The sequence below is a fragment of the Amia ocellicauda genome, chromosome 22 (assembly GCF_036373705.1).
Source record: "Amia ocellicauda isolate fAmiCal2 chromosome 22, fAmiCal2.hap1, whole genome shotgun sequence".
In the NCBI taxonomy this organism is placed as follows: Eukaryota; Metazoa; Chordata; class Actinopteri; order Amiiformes; family Amiidae; genus Amia; species Amia ocellicauda.
In genome coordinates this window covers 189,815-204,690 of record NC_089871.1, presented here as the reverse complement: position 1 = coordinate 204,690, position 14,876 = coordinate 189,815, and the positions used below count along the sequence as shown (strand labels likewise).

Here is a 14,876-nt window from a genome sequence, read left to right as displayed (position 1 = left end):
TACTCACCTCCAAATGGCCCTCAGACCCTGTGAAAACGGCACAGAACAAGCCCAGAGCAATCTCCCCAATATACCCCTGCCGCATCAATAACACATTAATAAAATCATACTCAGTTTGTCTACAAGCTTCTTGGGGTAATAGGACAGTAATGAACAACAGCAGGGTTGAAGGAGACATGTTTGTTAGTGTTGCTAGATTGGTGCCATCATTTGTCAGCCCCAAGATTCACTCTAATCACGGCGGAGATGCGAGGGAAGAGGTTTCCCGAGGTGTGTGCTTCTCAGACAGCAGTGCTCAATCATCCGCCGCCTGTCGCTCGTCTCTTTCCACAGGGATGTTTCTGAATGGATTTGCCCCTCGATGCAGCCCTCGGTGCGACCGAACATGGCAGCGGCACACGGGCACACAGACAAATGCCAAACAGTGCCGTATGTTTCATTGCATACGAGGAAAATCTGCTGTCTGGAAGTCCGGGGTGTAAATCTGCAGCGATGCAGGCGTCTGTGTCTCCGTACCGGCCTGGTGCTAATATTCCCATCATCTGCTCCCTCCTCCCTCCAATCTGTTATTAGACTCTGACCACCTTCCTCATCCTCCGTAAGACTCGCCTGTTCAGCTGGCGTGTTTTGTACGCGTTGGCTGACATTTTTTTTGCCTCTAAAAACCGGGAAACGCCCGAGAGAAGTCTGAATGTGGGTGTGTAGTTATTTGCTTGAACAGAACAGGTTAAATGGATGTCATGTGGATTAGAAAACGCCCCCGTGTCACACCACTGTGTCTAGATGCTGTGCTGCGGTCAGCCGAAGTTTACACCGGCCTCAGCAGGAATGGGGCAGAATTGGCATTCCAGTTAGTTCCTCAATACCTGACCCGGCTTGTCTGATAGCGGCTGCCAGGAGGAACCGTTAGAATGACCCCCCAGCGGCTCGATCAGGCCTCTGCTCTGCATACTGCAAGACCGTCTGTAATGTGAAGGAGCGAGAGGCGAGGAATGCTGATTTAAACTTCCAGAGACAACAGAGAGACCTGTCTTCACTGTGCAGTGTTGCTACACCGTTCCCTCACACACGCACTGTACGGTTTGCAAACTCGGTTCTTGGAAACCCTTGGCAGTGGCAGGCTATGCTTCGGGAAGAAGAACAAAATAGGGCTTTTATCATTTCAGATATGAAATACTCCAGCCAGACGCTAAGTGACATAAGTACTCGCTGTTACAGCTGTCAGGGAAAATTGTGTTGTTGTCTTAGACTCTGTCAGTGTTGTGCAGGTTTTGGTGACCGAGCACTTGAAGTTAATGGGATGTGTTTTTGCCGCATCACTCTGCTAAAAGGCGCCGCTGCTCCCCACTGAGGGGACGCCTGGAGGAAGTGACAAACTGGTGTGTTCATCAAAGCCAGCCCGCGCTTCCCTGGTTATCTGATGCCTTTATCTGGCTCCAGCAACACAAGCTCTGCGCTGTGATGTCACCGCAATACTAGTCTTCCGGGATGACAGCAGGCTGAGAGTCTCTCAGTGCCTGTGGAGACGAGGGACATTAAATCCATGTCAGATGTAAATCTCCTGACTCTGAGAAGCTATAACTGCAGTGCTGGTCACATATTCACGTCTGTGTCATACAGGGGTGCATATCACAAATATAGACTTCTAAACTGGGGAGATTTTTGATTGTACATCTACCACAGTACCCGTAATTATCCTTTCAAAAATCCCATTGAAATCTTCATGTGCCTGTGATATGATATCCTGCTTTAGCTTGTGCTTACAGACCCGGTCTATGCAATAATTGCGATGAAACGGTCTTCAAATGCGATGCTTGGTTTTGGTCAGTAACACAACACAGGCGCGCATCTCGCAGTGCGTCTTCAAACGTATTGATCCAAAAATAGCCGCTGCTCTGCCCATTAAGCCTCCAGACTCCAATATTTTGACAGCTTACTTATTCAACCGACCAAATAAAATGCTTACTCTGAGCTCATCCGTCAGCGCAGAGCGCGCTCATGTAAGCGTCTCGCTGGCGGTGCGTCCCACCCCAGCTCCATCAAACCATCGTCCTCAGGGTGCTCTGGGCAGCTGCGTTTTCCGTTTGCTTTTCTTGGCTCAGTAAGCATGAAGCCCAGGGAGTTGGTTTTCTCGGCTTCAACAGGTTTTCCAGTCGTTCACTGTGAGGAACTCCTCCAGAACCCGCGTTCGGGGCCTCGTCTTCAGCCTGTTTACCCAGGTTCACCCAGGGGCTGCGCCTGGCCTTCACTGCCTTCACACGGCGGAGGAAAAACCTGACATGAATAACTGAGTCTCCGCAGCTTCACACCGTCTCTACACAGTCAAGGGAACCTAAACGTTAAAAGCCCTCCCCCCAAATGTATTGATTCCTGGAATATTGTTGTACTAATTCTCTATGAAACTCGTTCGGAGGTGGATATTCCCACTGAGGAGAGAGACGGCGCTGTTGGAGTCGGGGGGGCACAGGAGATCATTGAGCAGATGGGGGGGGGCGGTGGCTTGTTTGCAGGGAGGTCAGCCCCATTTATCATCCAGCTGCCATAGATTTCAGACACTAAACAGATTATCTCGCGCTCCTCTGGGTTTATTTTCGGATTGCCCTGCACGTCTCAATTGGTCACCGTTGACTTCAGTGATCTGTTTACTAACCGGAGCCGCGGAGAGCCTGTTTACTGAGAGTCAAAAGCAGGAGATTAAGTGTGGTTTTATAAACGGGTCACCTGTTGATCTGAAGTGTTTCATAACGAGCCGCTCCGCAGATCGAGGCTTCAAAAGAATCAATTACAGTGAGCTGCGTTTTCTCACTGGCTGCGTTTACATGTAGCCTAATATTCTGTTAATAATCCGACTAATCACTCAATCGGATACAATACCCTCATGTATCGGAGCAGACCAATCAGTTCGAGCTTGTTCCCAGTGAATTTTTGATCCGAATGAAAGGGCTGGTGTAGACCTTTCGATAATCAATTTAATGGAAGAATATTAGCTACTAATAGCCTTATAAACGCCACTCTCTCAGTCGGAGGCTACTGCTTCTTTCAGCGCACGTCCGTTACTTTGCGTCACACAGCTAAATCCAAAAACACAGTGAACATTTTTCTGCTGTGGAAACTAAATGTTACATTTTACTTCCATTCGAAATCCGTAAACTCCTGAAGCACAACTCTCTCCCACCAGTCTGAGCTCCGTACCTTCATCCAGCGATCTCTTGTCATTGGGGGAGGGATAGGCATCACGCTAATCATTGGAATCAAACTGGCATTGCACTACTAATTTTAATGTTCAGCAAGTGCACAAGGAGTATATTTTGCGGACCCTGTCGAATTTATAAAAATACTACAAATAGAAGTATTGTGTACCTGAGCACACAACTCGCTAACGCAACCATTGGCAAGAATGACATGGGCTTTGTGTTGTCATGATGTCAAGGATGCTCTACCCATGTGCAAAATGTATTCCGATGACATCCCTGTACATATAAACGAATGTTAGTGTTCATAGATGCAGTTCGCTCAGACTCTTCAGTTGGAACTAATTAATTCAGACTGATGAAATTCTCTGCATGTAAACACAGCCATTGTGTGATTTGTAATGTATGAGAAGATCCGTGCGTTCGCTTTCTGAATCTGCACTCCAGCTGAGGAGGGAATTAGCAGGTGCTCTTCCTTCTCTCCGAGCTTCAGGCCAGTGTGGGAGACCCAAATTCAATAACCGCCAATCAAAGCACCCCGGCTTCGCCTCGCTGTCGGCTGAGAGGTCATTAGCAATGCCCGATAATCCATCGTCTGATCTCCATCTCTGTGGCAATACGTATTACGTGAAGGATGTTGTATTAAGCTCCGCAGGTTATTAACAGGGCTGGGGAAACTCTTTGTGAAGCGTCCCTGAGATGAAGCTGTTGAATTTTAAGGAGACAAAGAAAACTCGAGGGATTGAGACCAAAGCTGCCCGGGAGAGAGATTCTCAGACAGGTCGACACACACAGCACAGAGAATACGGTAAAAACATTGCACACAGAGACACTGGCATGTTCAGAGTTAATTAAGTCTGAATGAGGGGCTAGAAATCGTTTTTTTTGAATGTGCCAAAAAAAACAAAAATAATTTAGACATTTGAACTTTTCAAAAACGACCAAATCTAAAATGCCTGTTTGAAAGCACAGCTCCCTTAAAAAAACACATTTCATACCATAAATGCAGAGGTCCCCCACGGTCTCCTGCCATCAGTATCTGGTAGCAGACAGACGGCCGATCGGCGCAGATGGAAACAGTCCTGCCTTTCAAGGGCTCCCAGATGAGGTGTAAATGGGCCAGTCCTCACTGGCCCACAGAAAAATGGAGATTCAGGAGCTCATATATTTCAGAGCAGACAGGGCGCAGTCCTTACGGGGTAAAGATCATTTGAACGCATTGATTCGCCTGCGTACGTCCTAATGTGGTTTTGATGATTGAGTGTTTGAAGCCGATGACGCCGTGCTCCCGTGGTGTGGGACTTTAATTTGGAAATGAAGTGTTATTGCTCCTGAACTGAAAAATAAATGGTACTTCATCTAGAGAGCTCTGGCTAGGGAAGCTGGGATGGTAGCGGAGAAGACCGCAGTGAGAGGGAAAGATTGGGGTTGGACAATGGAAAGGGTTACCAAGATGTTTACAATTGATGCTGTGCTAAATGTATTTTCGTGTATATGATTTGGCCCAGATTAAATCTCAATCTCAGTTTTGAATTGTGTCGGATAATGGCGTTTTTATTGAATACGTGCAGGATTTCTCTGGAAAACAACAGATGACAAGTTATCATTAAACAATTTCACGTCAAACTGTGATCAGGGCCTTGTAGCTCCATCCAGGCTATTGAGAAACATCCTTGGGTGAATCATTACTGCTGATCTGTTGAGGCTGTTTGACCTGGCATCTCTGGCAAAGAGACGGGGAGATCGATGGCCTTGCGGTGGAATTGCTGAGGCCACAAACGAGGGGCGGTGGGATGTTCTATGCATTGCTCTCAGTGCTTTCTGAGGTGCCACAGAAACAGAGGTCTGTAAATGGGTATTTTTGTGGCACCTCAGAGAAGTGCAACAAGAAGGAGGAGGCGGCTGCTTTCACATGTTTTTCTCCGCGTTGGCGTTTGCCACACTCAAAAGAATACCTGCCTTGAAAGTCCATTACCCTGCTGACGTCATCCCTCCTGCTCGGAGAGCCAGCTGTGGCCGCCATCTGGCCCCGCAAATTAATAGGCGCTCTGACACGTTGCGGGCTTTGAAATCCACCTCACACCAGCGATGTTAATTGATTGTAATCTTCATCGTGTGGAGCTCCTTCTTTCCGAGGGGGTTCATTGACTCGTCACGAAACTAATGTGCATCCTAATGTGATTACTGGAGGTGTGTTGGGTGGCTCAACATGATTGGATCCATTTAACTGTACAAATTATGTGCTAAAATCAAGGAAAAGCAACATCAACCTGTCCCTTTCTGCGGGCAAATCACAGGATAGGATGGAAGGGAGTCTGGCAGGTGTTTGCTGCGGATAAATTGTTCAGCTGATGTGAAATTCATGATTTTTACAGTTTGGACTCCAGAGTTTATCCATGGCCTTGATGCCCGTACGCCATAAAGACCGCAAACCTGCAGCACCACTACTTTGTCTGTGGTTTGCGTCTGTGTGGGGCTCAGTGCTTCTCAAGCGCTCCTCGGACAAAGGCGATGCTAATGTGGCTTTCCTTCAGCCTCTCTGGGGAGTTAGTTTAATGCTGTGTTCACTTATTATGATAATCGTAGAGGAAGGAGGTTCATGCCGAGCCGATAAAAAATGATCAGAGTCAGAAATTAAGTAACTGGAAACAGCAGCCGTTATGAATCACAAACCTCTGACCATTAGCCTATAATTCCTATGTGTGTGCTGTGACCGGAGCGCGAGAGGCTGGGAGATGTTTCTGGGTTCGTTGTGATCTATATCGCCCCGGCGCTGTCCCCCTCCCCCCGCTACATGCCCTGTTTTTTATCCATAATTAAACACAGTAAATGTATTTCTGCTCAACACACAATCGATGGAGTTGAGTTACTGAAATTGAGCCAATTTGTTTTGCCTTCCATTTTCAGTGGATTAAAAGTGAGTTTTGGGAGATAATTCAGTTCAGTCATGCAGCGCCAGCCCTCGTCCCCGGTATAAGAGGATGCGTTCGGGATCATTACCCGCCGTTAGCGTCTCCCGGATGCTTCCTCAATGAGGGCGCCGTGAAGGAAGGCATGGGGGCTGAATTACGGCGATTCATTTACCACACAACCTTGCTGTTATAATCTGCGCTTCACTAGACAAATTGACATTTTAGAAGTATTCTGAGGAACAAGCCCTGTTTCATCAGAATAAATAACGGATAAAACCTGCTGCTTCTGTTTCTCAGTTTGGTTTTTGTGCTGTAAGAGAAAGCCTTTTCTGCTGTGTAGCGTCAAACACTCCACGAAATCCTCCCGAATTAAAACCAAGACGCCTGGTGCAGCGTGGGGGGGTTTGAAGGCGTATGAAACTCTTCAGGGGCTGCTGTTTCACAGGCAGATCGCATTCGTATGCGAGGTTGCTGAATTCTGCTGCAGCAAAAGAGGAAACCCGTTCAATAAAATCCATCCCCATTTAAATTCAAGCGATCTCAGTCGTGCACTCGATACATTAAACTTGCATTGAGTTTTCGAGAGCAAATCTTCAATCTTCACCGAGGCGTCGGCTCTGCTCAGTAAACTCTTTCTGTGTCTTGATTATTGGGACGTATTGGAGGCCGGCTGAGGCCTTTAAGAAATCTGTTTTTGTTCGCTCTTGAAATGACTGTTTTGTTACTGATGTTCCAAAGCGCATTGGTTTCCTCAGTCTGTTAGGGTGACATCGCTCAGACCACCCCTCTCCCGTCCCCTCCCGTCTTGGGGGCAGGCCTTTCAGCTGCAGCTCCTCTGAGACGGTTGCATAACTAATTTGCATGAAAAATCTTGCAGGGGGAGCCATATAAGATGTTATATAGGGTGTTGTCTCTATCTATAAGCGACACTAAGTGAATAAATAACACTGCAAACAGCTACATAGAGAAGAGAAATCGGAATCGGTGACAGTTTGGGGTGTAAACTGCACAGGCAGACGCCTCGCTGTCACTGACCACTCCATCAGACCCTGTCCGGCCCTCGCTGAGGCACGACTGTTGGAAAAGGTATTAGAAGCCATCGATCACATTGAACAGGCCTTGGGGTGAAGGCAGGATTCACCGATCAGTTTTACAGCAAGAGAGCTTACGTGTTTAACCCTTTCCGTGCGGCTCAAACCCCAACAGTGCAGAGATGGAAGCTTCACGTGGGTGATGTGCAGTATAGTGCCTCTTGGATTAGTTAGATAAGGGCGTTGCTGGTCTGCAGGGGTGGTCTTGGCCTGAAAGCCCACTGACCAGCTTCTATGAGCGGTAATGACTCTGAGGTTCCCAGTCCTCTCTGCCCCTCTCCCCACACGTGCACACAATCCTCACCCGGCTTCAAATGTCACCACTGCATTGCACAGCCCCTCACTGCCGGCTCCATCCAGCCAGTGTGTTTCGGCATCTCAGCCATGACTGAACAATGCCGAATTGAATTACATTCCCCTGCCCCCCCAAGCCCCTTTTACACACGAGATGCACGGCTAGTGTTTCCATTGAGATGTTTCTGTTGCAGGCAGGTCCTTTAGAGGAATACTGTCTGTTTCTCCTCCAAAGTGCAGGTTGTGTTCTGACTCGTATTTACTAATCCTGTAGGTTTACAGTGAGGCGCAGTAGGCAGAGCCCCCTTGTTATTAATGTGTGTAATCCCTAAAAATACATGTGTGGAAAGTCAGTGAGCCGTTAGTATTTTAATTGGGCAGGAGCTGCTACTACAGTCATAAACTGAAGGAACGCGTTTTTAAACATGACGGCAAAACATTGCCATGAAAGCGCAGGGAATCTTGCTGTTGTCCGAGTGGTGAGATATTGACCACCGTGTCAAGGGGGGCGCCGGACAGCAGGGCGGCTCGATGAGGGTAATGAAGCTGGGCGACAGGAGCGCCAGAGAGCAGCCTCGGTCTTTCCCTCTCAGCCAGGGTTTTTCTCATTCCTCTCCCTCTGCCTGTCGTTTCCCAGCGTCCCCGTAACGCCAGCGGCTGTATTGGACATGACAAGCACTTACTGTGCCCGGCTACAGGCCAAGCAGACGCAGAATTGGTTTGGTTCTCGGTGAGACACACTGCTTGTTCTGGAATCACTTTCAATCGTCTGTAAAGCTGGGGTCGGGCTCCCGCTGCGCTCCGTCTCCCCCCCCCCGGGAATTGAATTAAGCACAGCGACGGGGGGCCGGGGAGCGGGGGGGGTGGCCTGCTGTTTTAACTCCGAGGGAGAAGAGCCAGGCGAGGGGCGGCGGTGATGAGGGGACGTCTGTCTCTCAGGGCTTCTGTAGTAGTGAAGTGTCCTGACTTTCAAGTTAATGAGACGACACGAAGTGACTGTCGCCCCTGTTTGATCGTAGTGAGTAATATCGACTGCACGTCCACGAGTCAGACGAGGGCTGAGCTCCACAGAGACGCAGCTTCATTGATGCGTCTGCCGGGAATGACAAAGGCTCCCGGTGTTTAAAGTGAAGAACAGAAACACTGTCCTGTGAGAGCACGTGTCTGTGGACAGACGTTCTCTACTTTTTTTACATTAAGAGTATGCTTGTGTTCATAATATTGGTAACCCTGGAGTTTCCTGATTGCCGTGACTCTCCCTCCCGTGTGTGTCATGTGACCCAGTGCGCACACACACACACACACTTACACACTCTTACACACACTCACACACTTGATATGTCCCTAGAGTAACGAGTGTTTGAATGTCAGTGCGCTGCTGTGATCTGGTGCAGATCATTTGTTAGCAGCTTTGAGTTTATCTTCCACAGCCAGGACTCGACCGCCTGTGTGTCCTCTTGTGTCTCTGTGTCCAGTGGTGTCCAGCGACAGTGACAGTGACTCTGAGCGGAGCGGCTCCAGTCAGGAGGACAAGGCCTCCAGCGCCGGTTCCAAGGCCGCCCGGGAGGGGAAGCCGCATGAAGAGCCGGGGGAGCACCCTGCGGTCCGGACTGCCCCCCGAGAGGCCGTGGAGGCCCACACTGCACAGCGCCTGCAGAGCAAACACTGCGGAACATCAGGTGCACACAATACACATCCATAACCGTTCTAATGAATGTGTGTGCCTTTAACCACTCAGCTGTGCAGGGTTTGAGCCCGGGACCCTCCAGGCATGAGGTCATAGTGCGGGGGGTAACACGGCCTGTCTCCATCGCAGTGTCCGGTGCAGCAGCGACGCCCCCCAGCGTGACCAGTAAGACTCCGGGCAGCGTCCCCTCTGGCCCCGCCCCGTCGGACAGCCGCTCCAGCCTGGGCAGCGATTGCAGCGGGGTCCTCGCCCCCGCAGACGGCGGCCCCAGAGACGCCCAAGCCCAGGAGAGCGACGCAGACCCCGGCCGGCCCTCTCCCGGTGAGTACTGCCCTCTCCTCTCGTCGTGCGGTCAGCCTGTCGGTCCGGCGCGCTGGGGCTGATGCGATGAGACACGAAGGAGTCGGACACGAGGAGCTGGCTGTGACGTGTGGCAGCAGGGGACAGGACTGGGCTGAGCTGCCATGTCTGAATCCTTGAGTAATCACTACTCAACACGGGCGCGTTTGTGAGGGTTTCATATGAACGGACCGGGCGATTTATCCATCGCTGCTGCAGCCTCCTCTCCTGGTGTCTGGGGATGGAGGGCCAATTTCCGGAGGTTGCATGGGATGGGGTGGCCATAGTAGAAAATGAACCACCGATGAAAACGAAATCAGTCCCAAATCATACCTTTTTATTTCCTATACTACTCTGTTAGGGAACATTAATGAACTTTGATTGTTGTTTTATTATTTTCAATGTGCAATTTGTAACAGAAATGTTCAGAAAGTGTAAAAATATAGTCAAGGTTCAGAAACGGCGGGTTTGAATGTTGACTCTGGGGGGCCACACCAAACATCCTCGAGGGCCGCACTTTGGGAACCCCTGGTTTAAAGATATCACAGTGGCGTGTCCGTCTGTCCTTCAGCAGCTCCTGCTCATACTACAGCTGCTGTCACATGAGCAACACAGGAAACAAAGCAGCACATTGACAGAAACAAAACTGCATCTGTCTGGCGTTTCCCTTTGCTGCTGAATAAACCTGGCAGAGGAGCCACGATATCCCGACAATCCCGTCTCTCCTGAAAGAGACGGCCGGGTAGAGCTCGCTTTGTTGTCGTTTGTCTGTTTGTTTGTTTGTTTGTTGTTATCGTTGGTCTCTCATTGGTTACTTGTCTGACAGGCCGAACATCTGTTCTTGGCTCCCCGTGCGATCGCTGCGTCTCCGGCGCTCTCTGTTAACGCTCTGATCGCATCGGCTGTCAGCGAGAGCTGCCCTCTCTGTCTGTCGCTGTTTTTATTTTTCTTCATCTCTGTTTCTGCAAACCCTCGGGGATCGGTACGAAGTTGCTCCTGCACCGCAGCAAGGTAGACAATGAAGCACAGTGTAATTAATCGCAACACAACGCTGCAGCAGGGGAGCCAGGAGTGGGTTTGTTCTTATTCAGAGGATAAGTTCTCCAGACACAACGAGAGGGGGTCTCTCGGTTCCTGCAAAATAATGTCAAAGATAAATGAATTTATAAATATATTAATCAAAGCTTGTATATGCTGGTGAAATGCTACACCATTGACGTATCCTGTAAGTCGCCCTGGATAGGAGTGTCTGCCAAGAAAGAAATAATAGAAATAATAATAATGCTCTGGCCACATGCTTCCACACACAGGTGAGCATCCTGGGTTCGAGATCCAACCCCGCTATAATCCCCTCCACGGGAATGAGCCAAGAGCCGCTCTCTGCACTTAATTACAGCCTCCCTTCCTGTCGCCGCTGATGAGGTGAGGGCACCGCAGGTGGCCCAGTCAGGGGGGCTGTGCCGATGTGTCTGACAGCTGGCCGTGTCCCTGTCCGCGCCCCCCGCGGACCCCCGCTCTCACTCTGCTCCTGCCCAATTGGTGCTCGTTTGCACGGCCAGGCCCAGTTTGTCCGGGTTGCCTGAAGCTAATGGGTTCCTTCAGAAAGGTGACTTGACATTCATAGTAAAAAATACATCGTTTTCTTGCCTGTGACCAGAATCTTTATGATGTCTGAAGAGGTTATGCTAAACTCCTTTACTTTCTTCTCCTCCGTCTTGCTCTCCCTCCTGCTCTCTCGGTCACAGTGTAGGAAACCCACAGCGCTGCCGAGGCGAAGATGCCATTATTACAGTTATTATATAGGAATTAAAAAAGGTCTAGCTCATAAATCTACACATGTACAATTAATTGACAATCAGGGGCTTCTGACTCCAGTCTCTCACGCTTCTCCTCCAATTGAAGAGATTTAATGTCTCTTGAAGGAATCTGATGCTAATCGCTGCGCGGCCTATGCTTTAACGAGGTCCGTTCAGTTCTCCTTCGGCACGGCTTTGTAATTGAAATTGGCGTTGATACGCGATCAATGCCAGCGTTTGAATCGCGTGGAGACGGGTCTGAGTGGCACGCCCTCGCCTCGCCGCGAGAGGAAGTAAGACATGCCTCTGAGATCAAACCCGCACCGGCTCGCTCCTCCGCTCCCAGCTGAAACCTGGTGATTACATCCTCGTCACTGAGAGCGGCTCGCTGACTGACGGGGCGCCGCGCTGATTAATAACCGCCGAGAGGGTGTGTGACAGCCGCTCCGTCATTAGCCGGTGTAACTCTTCAGGGAAACACATGCCAGGCTCTTTGACCCGATTACAGCAGGAAGAGGCGAGGCTGAGTCTACAACAGTGTGTGTGAGGTATTAAAGCCCAACCGCTTGACTTTTTGATTGGCTGTGCGTTTGACCGGGGCTGGCCTGTGACTGACTGCTGTGGGTGGTGGCGTCTTGCCACACACAGGCAGCTTGTCTGGGGCAGTTAAAGACCCCCAGGGAGGCTTGTGGTAGAGGTGGGGCAGGAGGCTGAGAGCCCAGGAGCCATACGGCTGGGCCAACGCGAGCTGGGCCCGGCACTGAGACGCACCAGTTCCTAACGCAGTCCTCCCCGTGGGAAAGGCCGTGAGTTTACCCTCAGTGCAGTGAAGTGAGGTCACGCTTATTCCTTGTGCAACTGTTTCCCTGACTCTCAAACCGGGACGAGGGCCTCTAATTCGGCTATTTCTAGTCCTAATGTAACGCATATCTAGGTTTCGTTTGTTTGTGTTGTTGTTGTCGTTAGTGCTCTCTGTCATAGTTTTTTTTTAAAGCTGTTTTCCCCTCTCTCTCTCTCTTCCTCCCTCTCCCCCTTTCTCTCTCTCCCCCTCTCCCCCTCTCTCTTGTGTTACAGTGAGCCCTGGCTTCATAGAAGCTGTCATAATTGAGGAGGAGATTGTAAGGCACTAAGTGGCTTTCAGTTTGCTATTGATTTCGGTGAAAGATGGTAAATTGCTGTTGTGTGTCGCCGCATTGAATCACCTCGCCCTCCTCCTCCTCCTCCCCACCCCCCCGCCCCGTGCTCCGGCGCTCCTTTCTCTGCGTTACCTTGACATTTGAAAGTTTGCATTCAGGAGACCCTTTTGTGTGTTTTTTTCTTATTTCACATTGATACATTTATATAACCGCTCTTTTATCACCGCTGTGGAGGAAAACATTTTATTTTTGCTGCTGCGTCGATTATCGTCTCTGTCATCTCTGCGGCAGCCTTGGCAGGAGGGTGCGTTTCTACACAGACCTGCTGTGAGGCCGGGGGGCGTCACACACATGAAGGGACCTGAGTGTTCGGTTACAGGGTTGAGACGGATGCAGATTTTTTTTTTTTAAAGGTGAGACTTTTAAAATAATGGACACCGATCCTTAATGGTTTTCTGTATGAAGACAGCAGATCAGAAAAACTGCCTTCCTGGAGGGTCTCTAATGTCCATAGCGGCTCTTTATTCTGGTTTCACTCCTGAGCCAAGCGGCAGATTGGGTCACGTGAAAGTAATGCTCTTTCAATTCTACCCACCGAGGGAGGGGCCTATTGCGTTCCTGTGGGACCTACAAAAAGCGTTTTCTACAACACAGCTGCCTATTGTCTTATGTAGCAACCCTCGTGTACCGAGGAAAAGCCTCTTACTGCCGTTTCTCGTGGAGGTGATCTTTGAGCTGCAGGTGTGCCAGCGATGCTGTGCTTCACTCTGAGATCTTACGCACCAGTGTGAGGGTTACACCGAAGCACCGGGGGGTTGTGTAATCGCGAGTCAGTCGATATCTTCCCAGGTGCGGAAGTGCCATTAATTACACACACTCCCGCGGTGCAGAGAGACGTGTCTGCCGTCGCTCCGGGTCTCTCGCTTCATCACGGGCAATTTATAGCTCCCGGCACTGAAACGCCACCATAAAACAGCAGCCTTGATCAGGAGGCAGACCTGTCGGCTCAGCCTGGCCTCGTATTGTACTTCAGTGTGTTTTTAACAGTTTATTCTTGAAGCACCCTTACCCAGGGTGACTTACAGCTGCCTCAATGTGAAAACCCAGCTGGCGCTCCGGTGCTGGGCACGAGAGCACTATTGTGTGTGTTGTCACAGTATTGATTGTTTGTGAGCGATGGCGGTGTGACAGTACTCCTCTGTGTCCATCAGCGCCAGCGCTCCTGTTGCACGCGCTCAGTAGAAACAGTCCTGGAACTGTCCTACGTTTCCTCACAATGTTCGAGCAATAAAACCTTGGAGAGCAGAAGCTGGTGGAGATCGTTAATCTAGCAGTGATGCTTCCTGCAAACCTGCACGCATCTCCGCAGCACACTGACTGGACTGGACAGGGGGGTTTAGCTCCTATAGCTGTCCTACGACTGGCATCACACAGGAAACGCGCTTGAAGGCCCATTTCGTGTCATAGCGATACCGATACCTCCGCATGCTTTCCTGTGATTTCGCTTTGCTTTTCTACACTTTCCTGTGGGTTTACCATGGTTTACTACAGTAGAACCCTATACGGGACATTGAAAGCAATGTTCCTCTCTGTGCTATGTCTTACAGTGACTGCGTGAAGGTTGAGGACTGGTCCAGTTGGTTCGCTTTACTGGCCAGGCAGCCAAACTGTATCAGTGTCAGAGTTTGCTCCTGTGTGTTTGCTTCTCTGTCTCATGTGAAACAGTTTTGTTCTTCCTGGAGTAAGAAGCTTTAAACATAAGAACATAAGACAGTATCCAGTCTAGAGGAGGCCATTCGACCCATCGTGCTCGTCTGGTGTCCATTAATAACTAAGTGATCAAGGATCCTATCCAGTCTGTTTTTGAATGTTCCCACATTGTCTCTTCAGCCACATCGCTGGGGAGTTTGTTCAGATTGTGACACCTCTCTGTGTGAAGAAGTGTCTCATGTTTTCTGTCTTGAATGCCTTGAAGCCCAATTTCCATTTGTGTCCCCGGGGATCCAGCTCATCTTGGACATCGTGGCAACCCCCCCTGGCCAGGCACAGGACAGACACAATCTCATCCTCAACCGGCTCTCTGGGACGATGCAAACAGATCCAGAACTGAGCTGAGCTGATTGGGATCTGAAATAATATTGCAGCAGGCTAGTAGCATTCTCCCTTTGTCCGCTACATGGTAGGTGGGGGGGGGGTTAATTCCGTCGATACATCAGAAAGAAGGATTTGCGGTGACTGAAATTGAAGGGCGAGTCATTAGTCGAGTTAATGCCGGAGGTGTACACAGCTGTCACACACAATAAGATAAGAAATCAATCTGTTCTTGCATTTAAACTGATGTCAGAATTACCTCCTCTTATCGCGGCCCCCCGAGGGACCCCTCTGCTCACAGGTAGATCGATGCAGGTGTGATTGCTCTGCTGGGATGCT

General features: G+C 49.9%; 1 protein-coding gene across 1 annotated transcript in view; it reads left to right on the top strand.

The window, feature by feature from the left end:
* The window catches only part of doc2b (double C2-like domains, beta), a 129,185-nt gene that overhangs the window by 33,661 nt on the left and 80,648 nt on the right, over positions 1–14,876 (top strand). The window contains exons 7-8 of the mRNA XM_066695538.1: positions 8,964–9,167; positions 9,305–9,496. Coding sequence (XP_066551635.1) covers positions 8,964–9,167; positions 9,305–9,496 — 396 coding nt within the window. The remainder of the gene's footprint in view (positions 1–8,963; positions 9,168–9,304; positions 9,497–14,876) is intronic.